At 32.2% G+C, this 15,143-nt stretch overlaps 1 protein-coding gene across 1 annotated transcript in view; it reads left to right on the forward strand.

Moving 5' to 3' along the window:
- ADGB (androglobin) overlaps nt 1-15,143 on the forward strand; it is a 257,841-nt gene that overhangs the window by 77,120 nt on the left and 165,578 nt on the right. Inside the window, exons 8-9 of the mRNA XM_051997914.1 lie at nt 4,231-4,604; nt 13,489-13,623. Coding sequence (XP_051853874.1) covers nt 4,231-4,604; nt 13,489-13,623 — 509 coding nt within the window. The remainder of the gene's footprint in view (nt 1-4,230; nt 4,605-13,488; nt 13,624-15,143) is intronic.

The following is a 15,143-nucleotide window of genomic DNA, read 5'->3' on the forward strand; positions in this document are numbered from 1 at the left end:
AAAAAAGGGGTCATGAATGGAAAAAGTTTAAGAAACCCTTATCTATAGAAATTTCCTCCAGTGAGCTAGGATTACTCAGTCAGATGCATTGTGGAAAGTGTGCTTCATAATATTTCTCTTACATTTTTGCAAATAGTTTTATCTTCCACAGAAAGTTTATAAAAATATTAATTTTTTTTCTTACCAAAAATATATAATCAGGGAACAGATTATGGAACAGTAGTCATTCAGGACACATCATCAAATTGGATTTGATTGGATATCTCATGGTAAAATCAAATTCTTACTACACATACACACACACACACATATGTATGTAGTTGCCTCATTGATGGATCTTAGAGGGCAACTGTATTGGCTGCCATTAGCAACTTTTATGGGAAATTACTTAGGTAGATTAAAGAAATATTATCCTAACATAATGTAAAATAGAGTAAAAAGCTTCCAACAGGGAAAAGACAACAGTTGACTTTATGTACAATAGAGTAAGTAAAACAGGGATACTTTATAAAAGTAGAAAACTATAGATTATTGATCTCTAATGTTTTCCCATGTTTTTTTCCTCTATACTTGTGAGAAACACTAATGGTATTGGTAATAATATAGTGACCATTGGTCATGTGACCAGAATTTTAGATTTGTCTTTCCTACTAATGTACTGTATGACTTTGAATAATTCATTCCTCCTCTTTGAGCCTCACTGTCCCTGTATGTAAAATGGTGAAGGGGAATGGAGAGATGTGTATCTTCCTTGAGGTATCTGCTCCATATATGCCTTTGTTGTTTTTGTTTTTTGCTTCTTAGTGTTGACTTTAATATTATTGCTGTATAATTTTTTGTCTGTGCTTCCTGCTCTCTGCATAATTCAATAAAGACTTTTCTTTATTTCTTTAACTTCTTTATGTTTGTCATTCCTTATGGTTAATTAATATTCACCAATCTTCCTATGATTTGTTTGCTGTTCCCTCTATTACTGGGGAACAATATTTTATTTTCTCACTTTTGTTATCTCTAATAATGTAATACAAACATTTTCATGCATATTTTTTCCAAGTAGTGGGATCACTAGATCAAAGGGAATGAACAGTTTAGTTACTTTTATTGAATAACAATTCCATGCTATTTTTTTTTAGAACATTTGAACTATTTAATAGCTTTATAAGATATGAATTAGCTTGATTTTTTTTTTCCCTTCAAAGCCCATGTAATGATTGGTTCCTCCATCTTTTGTCATTTTTCTTAATTAAGGGGGTGGTAATTCTAAGGCTAAAATGGTAGATTGGACTAAATTACCAAGGATCTAGAATGACAAGTTGAAGACTTTATTTGGTATACAAAGCGGAATTGTAAGGATTTATAGAGTTAAGTCGTAAAATTGTAAAAGATGGCAATAGATAATAGCTTGAATATTAATTTGGTATTGCTCAAGTCCTCTACTAGAAGGAGAGTCATATATAATTTATCCTGGACTTTTGTTTTCTCTTCAGATCCTCACCCTGAGATAAGATAGGTATGTGTCTCTCCTCCTAAGAAATTTAGATTTTATTTCTGAGGCAAGAAGGAATTTAAAGAAAATTACATGGCCAGGTGTATGTTTAGGAAGATAATTTTGGCTAAGTGGCACTGTGGCTCGAGCATTGGGCCTGGAGTTAGAAATCTGACCTCAATTACTAGCTGTGTGACCTTGACCAAATCACCTAAACCTGTTTGCCTCAATTTTGTAGATGATATGATAATACACTTTGAGAACTCTAGATTAGCAATTAAAAACTACTTAAAATAGCTAAAAACTTTAGCAAAGTTGCAGGATATAGGATAAACCTACATAAATCATTAGCATTTCTTTATATGACTAACAAAGCTCAGCGATAAGAAATAGAGAAATTCCATTAAAATAACTGTAAACAATATAAATTATTTAGGAATCTACCTGTCAAGACAAACCCAGAAATTATATGAACACAAAATATGAAATACTTTTCATATAAATAAAGTCAGATCTAAACAACTGGAAAAATATCAATTGCTCATGTATGTGGGCCAAGTCAATATAATAAAAATGAAATTCTACCTAAATTAACTTTTTTTTTACTGAGGCAATTGGGGTTAAGTGACTTGCCCAGAATCACACAGCTAGAAAGTGTTAAGTGTCTGAGATTAGATTTGAACTCAGGTCCTCCTGACTTAAGGGATGGTGCTCTATCCACTGCGCCACCTAGCTGCCCCTTAGCTTACTTATTCAATGTCATATTATTAAAACTACCAAAAAAATTTTTATAGAGCTAAAAAAGATTAACCACAAAATTTATCTAAAGAGCAAAAAGTCAATTATATCAAAGGAATTAATGAAAAAAATACAAAGGAAGATGGCCTAACAAGACCATATATCAAACTATATTATAAATTAATTACCACAAAACTATCTCGTACTGGCTAAGAAATAGAGAGCTATATCACTGAAATAAATTAGGTAGACAAGACATAATAGTCAATGACAAAAGTAAGTTAGGGTTTAACAAACTGTAAGACTACAGCTTTTGGTTTTACAACTCACTATTTAACAAAAATTGCTGGGAAGATTGAAAACAATAGGACATAAACTAGACATAGATCAGCCTTTACATCCATATACCAAGATGAGATCTCATTGTATGTATGATTCAGATGTAAAGGGCAACACTATAAGCAAATTAGAAGAGCAAGGAATGGTCTATTTGGCAGACCTATTGAAGTCTTGAGACATTGATACATTTCTTCAATTTCTTTTTCTTCTTTTATTGCTGCTTTTTCTAGTATTATATTAAATGATAGTGATGTTAATGGGCATCCTTGCTTCATCCCTGATCTTATTGGGAAGCCTTCTAGATTTTCTCCATTATAGAAAGTGTTTGCTGATGGTTTTAGCTAGAGACTGCTTATCATTTTAAGAAATGCTTCCTTTTTTCCTATGCTTTTTAATGTTTTAATAGGAATAGGTATTGTATTTTATCAAAAGTTTTTTCAGTATCTATTGATGTAATCATGATTATTCTTGGTTTTCTTACTGATATTGTCAATTATGTTGATGGTTTTCCTAATATTAAACCAATCCTGCATTCCTGCTATAAACACAGATACATACATACATACACACACACACACACACACATATATATATATATATATATATATATATATATATATATATATATATATTATATATATATATATATATGCATATTATATAGTAACAGGAGGTAGGGCCCAAAGTTCCTTACTTTTGAAACTGAGGATCTTACTACCTCTATCCACCTTATAAAGAGTGAATCTTAAAGATTTATGTTATATAGACTTGGATTTTCTTTTCTACTCATCTCCATAGCAAACTTAATGAATGGACTGGGTGGAGATGTTGCTATTGGTGATGTATTCTAATTCCAAATGAGAAACATACTTTCTCACTCCTTTCCCTTATTGGTAGATTGGCCTTTGAGGGTAGATATTGAGCACAAATGTCACTTGTACATATCATTGCCTCTGTATTTTAGGTCTCCAACTCAAAAGACTCAGCTAAAACAATAGAATTTTTACTGGGACAAAAGAGTTGAATCCAATGACTTTTTAAAAAATCAATAGCATTTTAATGGAAATCATTTGGTTATTTTAAATATAATCAATGGTTTGACTGCATTCAGGCTTTTTTTGATTAAAACATATACAGGCTATGTAAACATTATCTAGGTTTTTAAAAAAATAAATAACAATTAGTTTCAATTTTTTCACTGTGTTTAGGCCTGTCTCAAAGCATAATAAGTTGTGAACTCCTTGAAGGCAGGGACTGTGTTTCATATTTCATTGAAACCCCAATGTTCAGTATAATCCTTGGCACATAGTAGACAATTAATAAATGTTTATTGACTTTCTGGCAATGAAATAATACAACAAGATAGCTAATCTGATTATCTCAATGATATATGAGGTAGTATCTTGAGAATCATTATGAAATTAATAATTGTTAAAATTGGTCTTCTAGGATGAATATGTTATATCAAAAAACCCACTTAAACTCATTCTGAGTGCTAATATAAAAATAAGGATTCAATAAATATTAAACAGTTGTAATGATACTTAAAATATGTAACATTTGTAAGACTGACTTTGCTAGCAAGTATACCTTAGATGAAGAGAAAAAAGCTTTATTTGAGAAAAAAAAAAAACAAACAAACTAAAGTTGACTTATTTATTTTTAAGCCAAGAATATTTGAACAAAATTTGGCAGTTCTTGAAAGAAATTTTGCCAGAGTTTAAACTGACTGAAGAGAACAGTTCTGAAAAACTATCAGATTCGAAATCAAAAGATGGAAAAGATTCCAAGGATGGAAAAAATGGAAAAGATGAAAGAGGTGGAAAAGAGGGAAAAGAAGAAAAAAGTGGAAAAAATGGAAAAGAAGATAAAGGAGGAAAAAATGGAAGAGAAGAAAGAAGTGGGAAAAATGGAAAAGAAGAAAGAAGTGGAAAAAATGGAAAAGAGGGAAAAGAAGAAAAAGGTGGAAAAGATGGAAAAGAAGGCAAAGGTGAAAGTTCACAGGGCAAAGGAGCTGATAAAGGTGATAAATCTGGAAAAGGTGAGCAATTATTTTAAAGCATTAAAGTCTCTAGATGTTGTTTTCAGATTTCTTATTGATTATTCAGTTAAATAGCTGATAATTTCCCTAATATTTATTGATTTTCATATGCATAGAAATGCTATTAAGTAAAAATACCCAACAAATGTAAATAGGAAAGATCCATGCTACAATCTAAATTTTGTTTTGTGATGTGTTCTTGTTTTGCCCTTAAAGAAAGCTTGGGGGAAAAAATAACTCATCACCATACCTCTCCAGATTTTTAATGTTGAATTTCTGGTCTTTGTGTAGTAAGAAGACATTAGAATACAATTTCATCTGATACATTTTTTTAAAGTCCTATCTGTACGAAGGGGGAATAAAGAAGAAAAGCAAATATTGTAAAAGGACAAATATTTTGTATCAGACAAATATTTACTCAGGAGAAAAAAATTGGCTTTATTATCAAATTATTAGGAAAGAATTTCACATTTGAAAAAAAGTAAAAACAATTAACAAAAGCAAAAGAAAAGGTAAAGGTAAAGTTCTAGCTCTACAGCTTTCTAAATAAATTTAATTTTTAAAAATGAGTTACAATATGGAAAAGTCAGTCATATGTTTAATGCTAGCTATAATTGCAATATGCTAGGCCTCTAATGAATATAAATTCGTATGTGGGATTAAATAATAGTATTAATAGAAAAATATATGTGAACACATTTTAGATGAACTTAGCCATGCTGTAAAACTTGTTCAATGTTTCATACAGCTTTGGGGAAGTTTACAATTTGAAAAATACCCAGAAAGTTTTAGCATTCTCTTTTCACATTTTCTGTGGGGCAGCTAGATGGCATCATGGACAGAGTGCTGGGTGTGGAGTCAGGAAAATTCACTTTCCTGGGTTCAAATGCAGCCTCAGACACTTACTGGCTGTGTGACCATGTGCAAGTCACTTAACCTATTTGTCTTAATTCCTCATCTGAAAAAAGGAATGGATAAGGAAATGACAAACCACGTCAGTGTCTTTGCCAAGAATATCCCAAATGGTGTCTTTACTAAAAAACAACAAATGGATATCAACCCATATTTATTTATCTTTATGTCTTCAAAAATATTTCAAAAAATAATTTGTTTTACTATCCACGCTTTGGTTTTGAAAATAAGTTAAATACAGCTAAGAGTTCTGACACATAAATATTTTTGTTTCCATTTTAAAGCTTTTTAGTTCCCCACTGTTTAAAATAATAGAACTGCTTTTGTTTCTAACATTATATGGCAATTTCCTGAAATAAATTAAAATCTTTAGATTTAAGGTAAGAATTCTTAAAAATTCTTTTAATTTTTAAAATTAAAATTAAATTTAAATTTAAAACCTTTAAAGGTTTTAAATGAAGTAATTTTTAGCTCCATAATTACTGTGTGTACTTAAATGTGTGTGTGTCATTACTCATTGGATTTCTTTTAAAATATTTTTATTAAATATTTCCAAATTACATGTAAAAATAATTATTAACATTTATTTTTAATTCCAAATTCTTTCCTTTCTTCATGCTTCATCCTCCTTTCAACATTTGCCAAATTGTCAAAACAAAACAAAACAAAAAGCCCTAGGAAGAATAAAGTTAGTTAAAAAATATGCATCAGTCTTCATTTGGGGCTCATCAATTTTTTCTCTGTAGGCAGATAGCATTTTTCATTATAGCTTTTAAAAATATTATTATAACTTTTTATTTACAAGATATATGCATGGGTAATTTTTCAGCATTGACAGTTGCAAAACCTTTTGTTCCAACTTTTCCCTTCCTTCCCCCACCCCCTCGCACAGATGGCAGGTTGACCAACACATGTTAAATATGTTAAAGTATAAGTTAAATACAACATATGTATACACACCCATAGAGTTATTTTACTGTACAAAAAGAATTGGACTTTGAAATAGTGTACAATTAGCCTGTGAAGGAAATCAAAAATATATGTGGACAAAAATAGAGGGATTGAGAATTCTATGTAGTGGTTCATAGTCATCTCCCAAAGTTCTTTCACTGGGTGTAGCTGGTTCAATTCATTACTGCTCTATTGGAACTGATTTGGTTCATCTCATTGTTGAAGAGAGCCATGTCCATCAGAATTGATCATCGTATATAGTCTTCTTGTTGAAGTATATAATGATCTCCTGGTCCTGCTCATTTCACTCAACATCAGTTCATGTAAGTTACTACATACCTTTCTGAAATCATCCTGCTGGTCATTTCTTTTTTTTCTTTGCTAGTTTGTCTCTGATTCTTCTCTGACAAAATGAGCAAAAAATTGAAATGGACCTTAACTCTTGACAGCTTCTATATGGATAGAGAGCAGACTCTAAACCCTGAGGAGACTAAAAACAGACTGTCTCCAGGTGAATCCCCAAAGGAGGAGATCATCTGTTCCTCAGCACAGATGAACCTCATAGAAGAAATTAAAAAGGCTCTCACAAGGGAGCTAGAAGAAAAATGGGAAAAGGAGAGGGAGGCTTGGCAAGAGAGACTGGAGAAGTCATTGCACTCATTTAAAGAGAGAGTGGATAAAGAAATAAAAATCCTTGAAAAATAGGATCAGTGAACTGGAAACAGAAAATAGCTCTCTAAAAAATAAAATTGGCGAAATGGAAAATGGAAAAAAATTGTCCATAGAACAAAACAACTCACTTAAAAACTCAATTGGACAATTAGAAAAAGATATAAAAAAGTGAGTGAAGAAAATACTTCATTGAAAATCAGAATTGAACAAATGGAATTGAACAACTCAAGGAGACAACAAGAATCAGTCAAGCAAAACCAAAAAAAATCAAACAATGGAAAAAATGTGAAATACCTTCTTGGGAAAACAACAGACCTGGAAAACAGATCCAGGAGAGACAATCTAAGAATCATTGGACTCCCAGAAAAGTATGATGAAAAAAAAGAGCCTGGACACTATTTTCCAGGAAATTATCAAAGAGAACTGCCCAGAAGTCATAGGAACAGAGGAAAAAATAAATATTGAAAGGATTCATCGATCACCCACTGAAAGGGATCCTAAAATCAAAACACCAAGGAACATAGTGGCCAAATGCCAGAACCTTCAGATGAAGGAAAAAATATTGCAAGTGGCTAGAAAAACCCAATTCAAGTATCAAGGAGCCACAATAAGATCACCCAGGATCTGGCAGCATCCACATTAAAAGATCGAAGGGCCTGGAATATGATATTCCGAAAGGCTAAGGAACTTGGTATGCAACCAAAAATAACTTACCCAGCGAGAATGAGCATCTTTTTCCAGGGAAGAAGATGGACATTCAATGAAGTAAGCGAATTTCATCTATTTCTGATGAAAAAAACAGAACTTAACAAACAGTTTGATCTGCAAATATAGCACTCAAGAGAAACCTAAAAAGGTTAAAAGAAATCTTGGGAACTATATTTCTTATATAACGATGTATAAAGACTACATGTATACTTTGTTCTAGAAACTAGAGGTAGAAATGACATTGTACCAGAAAAAGAGTAAAGTGGGGGTACCACATCTCATGAAGAGGCAAAGGAAACTTATTATATCTGAGACAAAGGATGGAAAGGGATGAATATAGTGGATATCTTACTGCCATCAGAATTGGCTTTAAGAGAAAAATTTTAGACATATTGAAAACTTCTCCCACCTCATTGAAAAGTGGGAAGGGAAAAGTGAAAAGGGAAGGAATAAGCTAAGTGGAAGGGAATACAGAAACTGTGAGGAAAAGGAGTAAGATAGGACACTATCTTAGAGGAAATCTAAGGTGGGGGCAGGGATACTAAAAAGGGAGGGCTGTGAGAAGCAAGTGGTGTTCACAAGTTTAATACTGGGGAGGGGGGGTAAGGGGGAAAGAAGGGAGAAAAGCATAAACAGGGGTTAACAAGATGGCAAGTAATACAGAATTGGTACTTTTAACCATAAATGTGAACGGGGTAAACTCCTCCAGTAAGATGAAACAGTTAGCAGAATGGATTAAAAGCCAGAATCCTACAATATGTTGTTTACAGGAAACATACCTGAAGCAGGGAGATACATACAGAGTAAAGGTAAAAGATTGGAGCAAAATCTACTATGCTTCAGGTGAAGTCAAAAAAGCAGGGGTAGCCATCCTGATCTCAGATTAAGCAAAAGCAAAAATTGATCTAATTAAAAGAGATAAGGAAGGACACTATATCTTGCTAAAAGGTAGCATAGATAATGAAGCAATATCAATATTAAACATATATTCACCAAGTGCTGTAGCATCTAAATTCTTAAAAGAGAAATTAAGAGAGCTGCAAGAAGAAATAGACAGCAAAACTATAATAGTGAGAGATCTGAATCTTGCACTCTCATAATTAGATAAATCAAATAAGAAAGAAGTCAAAGAGGTAAATAGAATACTAGAAAAGTTAGATATTATAGATCTCTGGAGAAAACTAAATGCAGACAGAAAGGAGTACACTTTCTTTTCAGCAGTTCATGTATAGTAAAACCTATACAAAAATTGACCATATATTAGGACATAAAAACCTCAAACTCAAATGCAATAAGGCAGAAATAGTAAATTCATCCTTCTCAGACCACAATGCAATGGAAATTACATTCAACAAAAAGTCAGGGGAAAATAGACCAAAAAATAATTGAAAACTAAATAATCTCATACTAAAGAATGATTGGGTGAAACAGCAAATCATAGACATAATTAATAACTTCACCCAAGAAAATGATAATAATGCTACACCATACCAAAATGTGTGGGATACAGCCAAAGCGGTAATAAGGGGAAATTTCATATCTCTAGAGGCCTACTTGCAAAAAATAGAGAAAGAGAAGGTCAATGAATTGGGCTTGCAACTAAAAATGCTAGAAAAGGAACAAATTAAAAACCCCCAGTCAAACACTAAACTTGAAATTCTAAAAATAAAAGGAGAGATCAATAAAATTGAAGGTAAAAAAACTATTGAATTAATTAATAAAACTAAGAGTTGGTTCTTAACAACAAAATAGATAAACCCTTAATAAATCTGATTAAAAAAAGGAAAAAAGAAAATCAAATTTTTAGTCTTAAAAATGAAAAGGGAGAACTTGTCACTAATGAAGAGGAAATTAAAGCAATAATTAGGAGTTACTTTGCCCGACTTTATGCCAATAAATTCGATAACTTAAATGAAATGGAAGAATACCTTCAAAATATAGCTTGCGCAGATTAACAGAAGAAGAAGTAAATTGGTTAAACAGTCCTATCTTAACAAAAGAAATAGAACAAACTATCAATCAACTCCCTAAGAAAAAATCCCCAGGACCAGTTGTATTTACATGTGAATTCTATCAAACATTTAAAGAACAATTAACTCCAATGCTAAATAAACTATTTGAAAAAACAGGGATTGAAGGAGTCCTACCAAACTCCTTTTATGACACAGACATGGTACTGATACCTAAACCAGGTAGGTTGAAAACAGAGAAAGAAAAATTATAGACCAATCTCCCTAATGAATATTGATGATAAAATCTTAAATAAAATATTAACAAAAAGATTAGAGAAAATCATCCCCAGGATCATATACTATGACCAAGTAGAATTTATACTAGGAATGCAGGGCTGGTTCAATATTAGGAAAACTGTTAGCATAATTGACTATATCGATAACCAAACTAACAAAAACCATATGATCATCCAATAGATGCAGAAAAAGCATTTGATAAAATCCAACATTCATTCCTAATTAAAACACTTGAGAGTATAGGAATAAACGGGCTTTTCCTTAAAATAGTCAGGAGCATATATTTAAAACTGTCAGTAAGCATCATATGCAATGAGGAAAAACTAGAACCTTTCCCAGTAATATCAGGAGTGAAGCAAAGTTGCCCACTATCACCATTATTATTGAATATTGTATTAGAAACGCTAGCCTCGGCAATGAGTCAAGAAAGAGATGAAAGGAATTAGAGTAGGCAATTGAGGAAACCAAATTATCACTCTTTGCAGATATTATGATGGTAAACTTGGAGAACCCCAGAGATTCTACTAAAAAGCTATTAGAAATAATTCGTAACTTTAGCCAAGTAGCAGGATACAAAATAAATCCCCATAAATCCTCAGCATTTTTATATATCACCAACAAAATCCAACAGCAAGAGATACAAAGAGAAATTCCATTCAAAATAATTGTAGACAGCATAAAATATTTGGGAATCTATCTACCAAAGGAAAGTCAGGAATTATATGAGCAAAATTACAAAAAAGTCTCCACACAAATAAAGTTAGACTTAAATAATTGGAAAAATATTAAATGCTCTTGAATAGGCTGAGCGAATATAATAAAGATGATAATAGTCTCTAAACTAATCTATTTATTTAGTGCTATACCAATCAGACTTCCAAGAAAATATTTTAATGATGTAGAAAAAATAACAACAAAATTCATATGGGAGAACAAAAGATTGAGAATCTCAAGGGAATTAATAACAAAAAAATCAAATGAAGGTGGCCTAGCTGTACCTGATCTAAAACTATATTATAAAGCAGCAGTCACCAAAACCATTTGGTATTGGCTAAGAAATAGATTAGTTGATCAGTGGAATAGGTTAGATTCACAGGACAAAATAGTCAATAACTATAGGAATCTAGTGTTTGACAAACCCAAAGATCCTAACTTTTGGGATAAGAATTCATTATTTGACAAAAACTGCCGGGATAACTGGAAATTAGCATGGCAGAAATTAGGCATGGACCCACACTTAACACCATATACCAAGATAAGATCAAAATGGGTCCATGATTTAGGCATAAAGAATGAGATTTTAAATAAATTAGAGGAACATAGGATAATTTATCTCTCAGAAGGTGGAGGAGGAAGAAATTTGTGACCAAAGATGAACTAGAGACCATTACTGATCACAAAATAGAAAATTTTGATTACATCAAATTAAAAAGCCTTTTTGTACAAACAAAACTAATGCAAACAAGATTAGAAGGGAAGCAACAAACTGGGAAAACATCTTCACAGTTAAAGGTTCTGATAAAGGCCTCATTTCCAAAATATATAGAGAATTGACTCTAATTTATAAGAAATCAAGCCATTCTCCAATTGATAAATGGTCAAAGAATATGAAAAGACAATTTTCAGATGATGAAATTGAAACTATTTTCACTCATATGAAAGACTGTTCCAGATCACTATTGATCAGAGAAATGCAAATTAAGAGAACTCTGAGATACCACTACACACCTGTCAAATTGGCTAAGATGACAGGAAAAAATAATGATGAATATTGGAGGGGATGTGGGAAAATTGGGACACTGATATATTATTGGTGGAGTTGTGAACGAATCCAACTATTCTGGAGAGCAATCTGGAATTATGCCCAAAACATTATCAAATTGTGCATATCCTTTGATCCAGCAGTGCTACTTCTGGGCTTATATCCCAAAAAAATATTAAAGAAGGGAAAGGGACCTGTATGTGCCAAAATGTTTGTGGCAGCCCTGTTTGTAGTGGCCAGAAACTGGAAATTGAATGGATGCCCATCAATTGGAGAATGGTTGGGTAAATTGTGGTATGTGAATGTTATGGAATATTATTGTTCTGTAAAAAATGACCAGCAGGATGACAACAGAGAGGCTTGGAGAGACTTACATGAACTGATGCTAAGTGAAATGTGCAGAACCAGGAGATCATTATACACTTCAACAACAATATTGTATGAGGATGTATTCTGATGGAAGTGGATTTCTTCGACAAAGAGAAGATTCAGTTTCAATTGATCAATGATGCTGAAGCAGCTACACCCAAAGAAAGAACACTGGGAAATGAATGTTTGCATTTTTGTTGTTCTTCCCGGGTTATTTATACCTTCTGAATCCTTCCCTGTGCAACAAGAGAACTGTTCGGTTTTGCACACATATATTGTATCTAGGATATACTGTAACCTATTTAACATGTATAGGACTGCTTGCCATCTCGGGGAGGGGGTGAAGAGAGGAAGGGGAAAAATCAGAACAGAAGTGAGTGCAAGGGATAATGTAAAAAATTACCCTGACATAGGTTCTGTCAATAAAAAGTTATTAAAAAAAAGAAACTCCTATGAATAGATTAACAAGAAGATATGCCAAAATATATGACAAGAACAACATAGCAGGCATTGTCATAAGAAAGTACAATGTTGCCTTTGAGGGTAAATGTAGTAGGATAGAAGGGATGAAAATTCCATGAAGAATATTCCTAGCTAAAGGTTAGGGGTATTTAGTAGTGATATGTCTTGAAGAAGGATTACAATTATTCTTTTAAACTTTGTCATGAGAAAAAGGACTTACCTTAGTATTACCTAGTTATATAATTACATTGCTATATTCAATAGAAAATCTCAGTGAAAGATAATTTGACACATAGTTCAAAGTAAATTTAGTATTGTTTTGAATTGTATGCTATACTTGACTTTCCTCTCCTTGTGGCTTTATATAAAATAAAATGTAATATATAATTATTATTTTATGTAAATTTCCTCTACAGCTTTTTAAATTTAATTTTTTTACAGTTATTTTTCCTTTCAAAGTATTCTCCTTTAGGATATAGTCTTTAAGCATTGGCTATTTTTGAATCAATATGGCAATGATAATGGCATCTTAATGCTATTTAATTATTTTTGACACAACCTCTAAGTAAAATATTTTAAGATTGTATCCTTAAACTTTCAAGTATCTAGTCAAATAAGTAATAATATTTTGGTCATTTAGTGTGTTTTTAAATGTTGGGGAGTTATATTTGAAAGGACTCTGGAGATTCTATTACTAAAGGTGAAGAATATTATCTTTTTTGTCTTTCCTTTCAATAAAAATGCATTTTGAGGCTTTGAAATAGAACTGAATATAATTTTTCTTTTTTATCTGTAATAGAGAAAGTAGATGTGAAAGAAGGAAAGAAGAAGGCGAAGGAATTGGAGAAGGATAAAGCCAAGACTTCTCATAATTCAAGGGCTCTATCAGATGTACAGCATTCTCTACTTCAATCTCTGCAGGCTATATCAGAGGGTAAGCTGCCATTCCATTCTCAGATAATCCCTGTATATTTTGGTTGTATAGGAAAAGGTGCAGAACATTCTTGTGCTAGCGGGATCAAGGAGATTTGTTCAGGGAAGTTAGGTTTTGGGTTTAGTGTTGTGGGAGGTTGTGAGTATTAGATCCATATAGAGGACGGTCTCCAAAAGTAAAGAGTACAATTTCTCTTGATTAGGCCATTGATTTGAGGTTTTCAGAATTGTTAGGCTATTATTTCATTTTTTCTTGAATTCCACAGAAAAGTACTTATTATTCTATGTTATCCCCTACATCACTGGATATTACAGTTCAGAACACATGTGCTGAATTCAGAGCTTTGTTAGGCAGACAGTTTTGAAAGTTCTCTAGAACCCTTCTCAGTATTCTAATCAATACCTGCTAGAAATTAGGGTCCCCAAAAAGGATTGTCTCTCAACACCATGTAGCTTACTTAGCTTCTTTCTTTGTGATTTGCCTAATCCCTAGGTATATCTCATCTCACATAAACTATGAATAATTAGTTGTTGGTGTGCATTTTAAAATTTGGACTGTCTATTCATATCGCATTTCAAAATGTGCTGTTTATTTGTTGTTAATGAATGATTTTTCTCTTTGGGTTTGCTAACTGATTTTTAAAACAATTATTAAGGCTTTTCAGGACATTAAGGATGTCGATGTAGAATAGATTTAGCTTGTTCTTCTCTCTCCACCTCTCTATGACAACTAGCACAGTGCATGGCTAATTGTAGGCACTCAAAAATACTCACTCTATTACATTTACGGTTTTTGTTGTTCAATCATTTTTTCTGTCGTGTTTGACTAGTCATGACCCCACTTGTGGTTTTTTGGCAAAGATACTGAAGTGGGTTTACCATTGCCTTATTCAACATTTATTATAAGGGTATGCTATTTCTTGCAGGTCTATTCAAGTCTAAACTAACTAATCTTTTCTTATAGTTATTGATTATAAATGAGATTTTAAATGAGTAGTCCCTTTTTAAGGAAATGACAAAATAAAAAGAAAAATTATTTAGGCTTCTTTTTAAGAAATATTTTTGACATGTCATTGGATTATCCAGAATGTAATAATTCTCCCCCACAAACCACAGTTGAAAGTGCTTTAAAAAATTGACAATCTTATTTGGTTTCCTTGTCATTTAAAAATGTAATTGTTGATAATTTTGGAGGATGTTCATATTTTTCTTTCCTTTTTAGGCTTTAATAATGGTAGCAATTTGTGGTCCATATTCATTGGGATTTCCTCACTTATGGGATTTAATTGAAATCCTTCATAAAATCCTAGTGGATACCTCATCATAATATGGAGGTGACTTTTGGTTCTTACAACGATGCTATATCTTTGGAAGATTCTACCATGCTTTAAAGACTAGACCTACTTTCTAGGGGAACAACAGAGTTAAATATGTGGGACCCAAAACTATTGGGCTCTGCTTGGTGAAGGACTCTTTGTTTACAACAACCCATGACAGAAAAAAATGCTATAATTTGGTCAT

This window comes from Antechinus flavipes, chromosome 4, assembly GCF_016432865.1.
Source record: "Antechinus flavipes isolate AdamAnt ecotype Samford, QLD, Australia chromosome 4, AdamAnt_v2, whole genome shotgun sequence".
Taxonomy (NCBI): domain Eukaryota; kingdom Metazoa; phylum Chordata; class Mammalia; order Dasyuromorphia; family Dasyuridae; genus Antechinus; species Antechinus flavipes.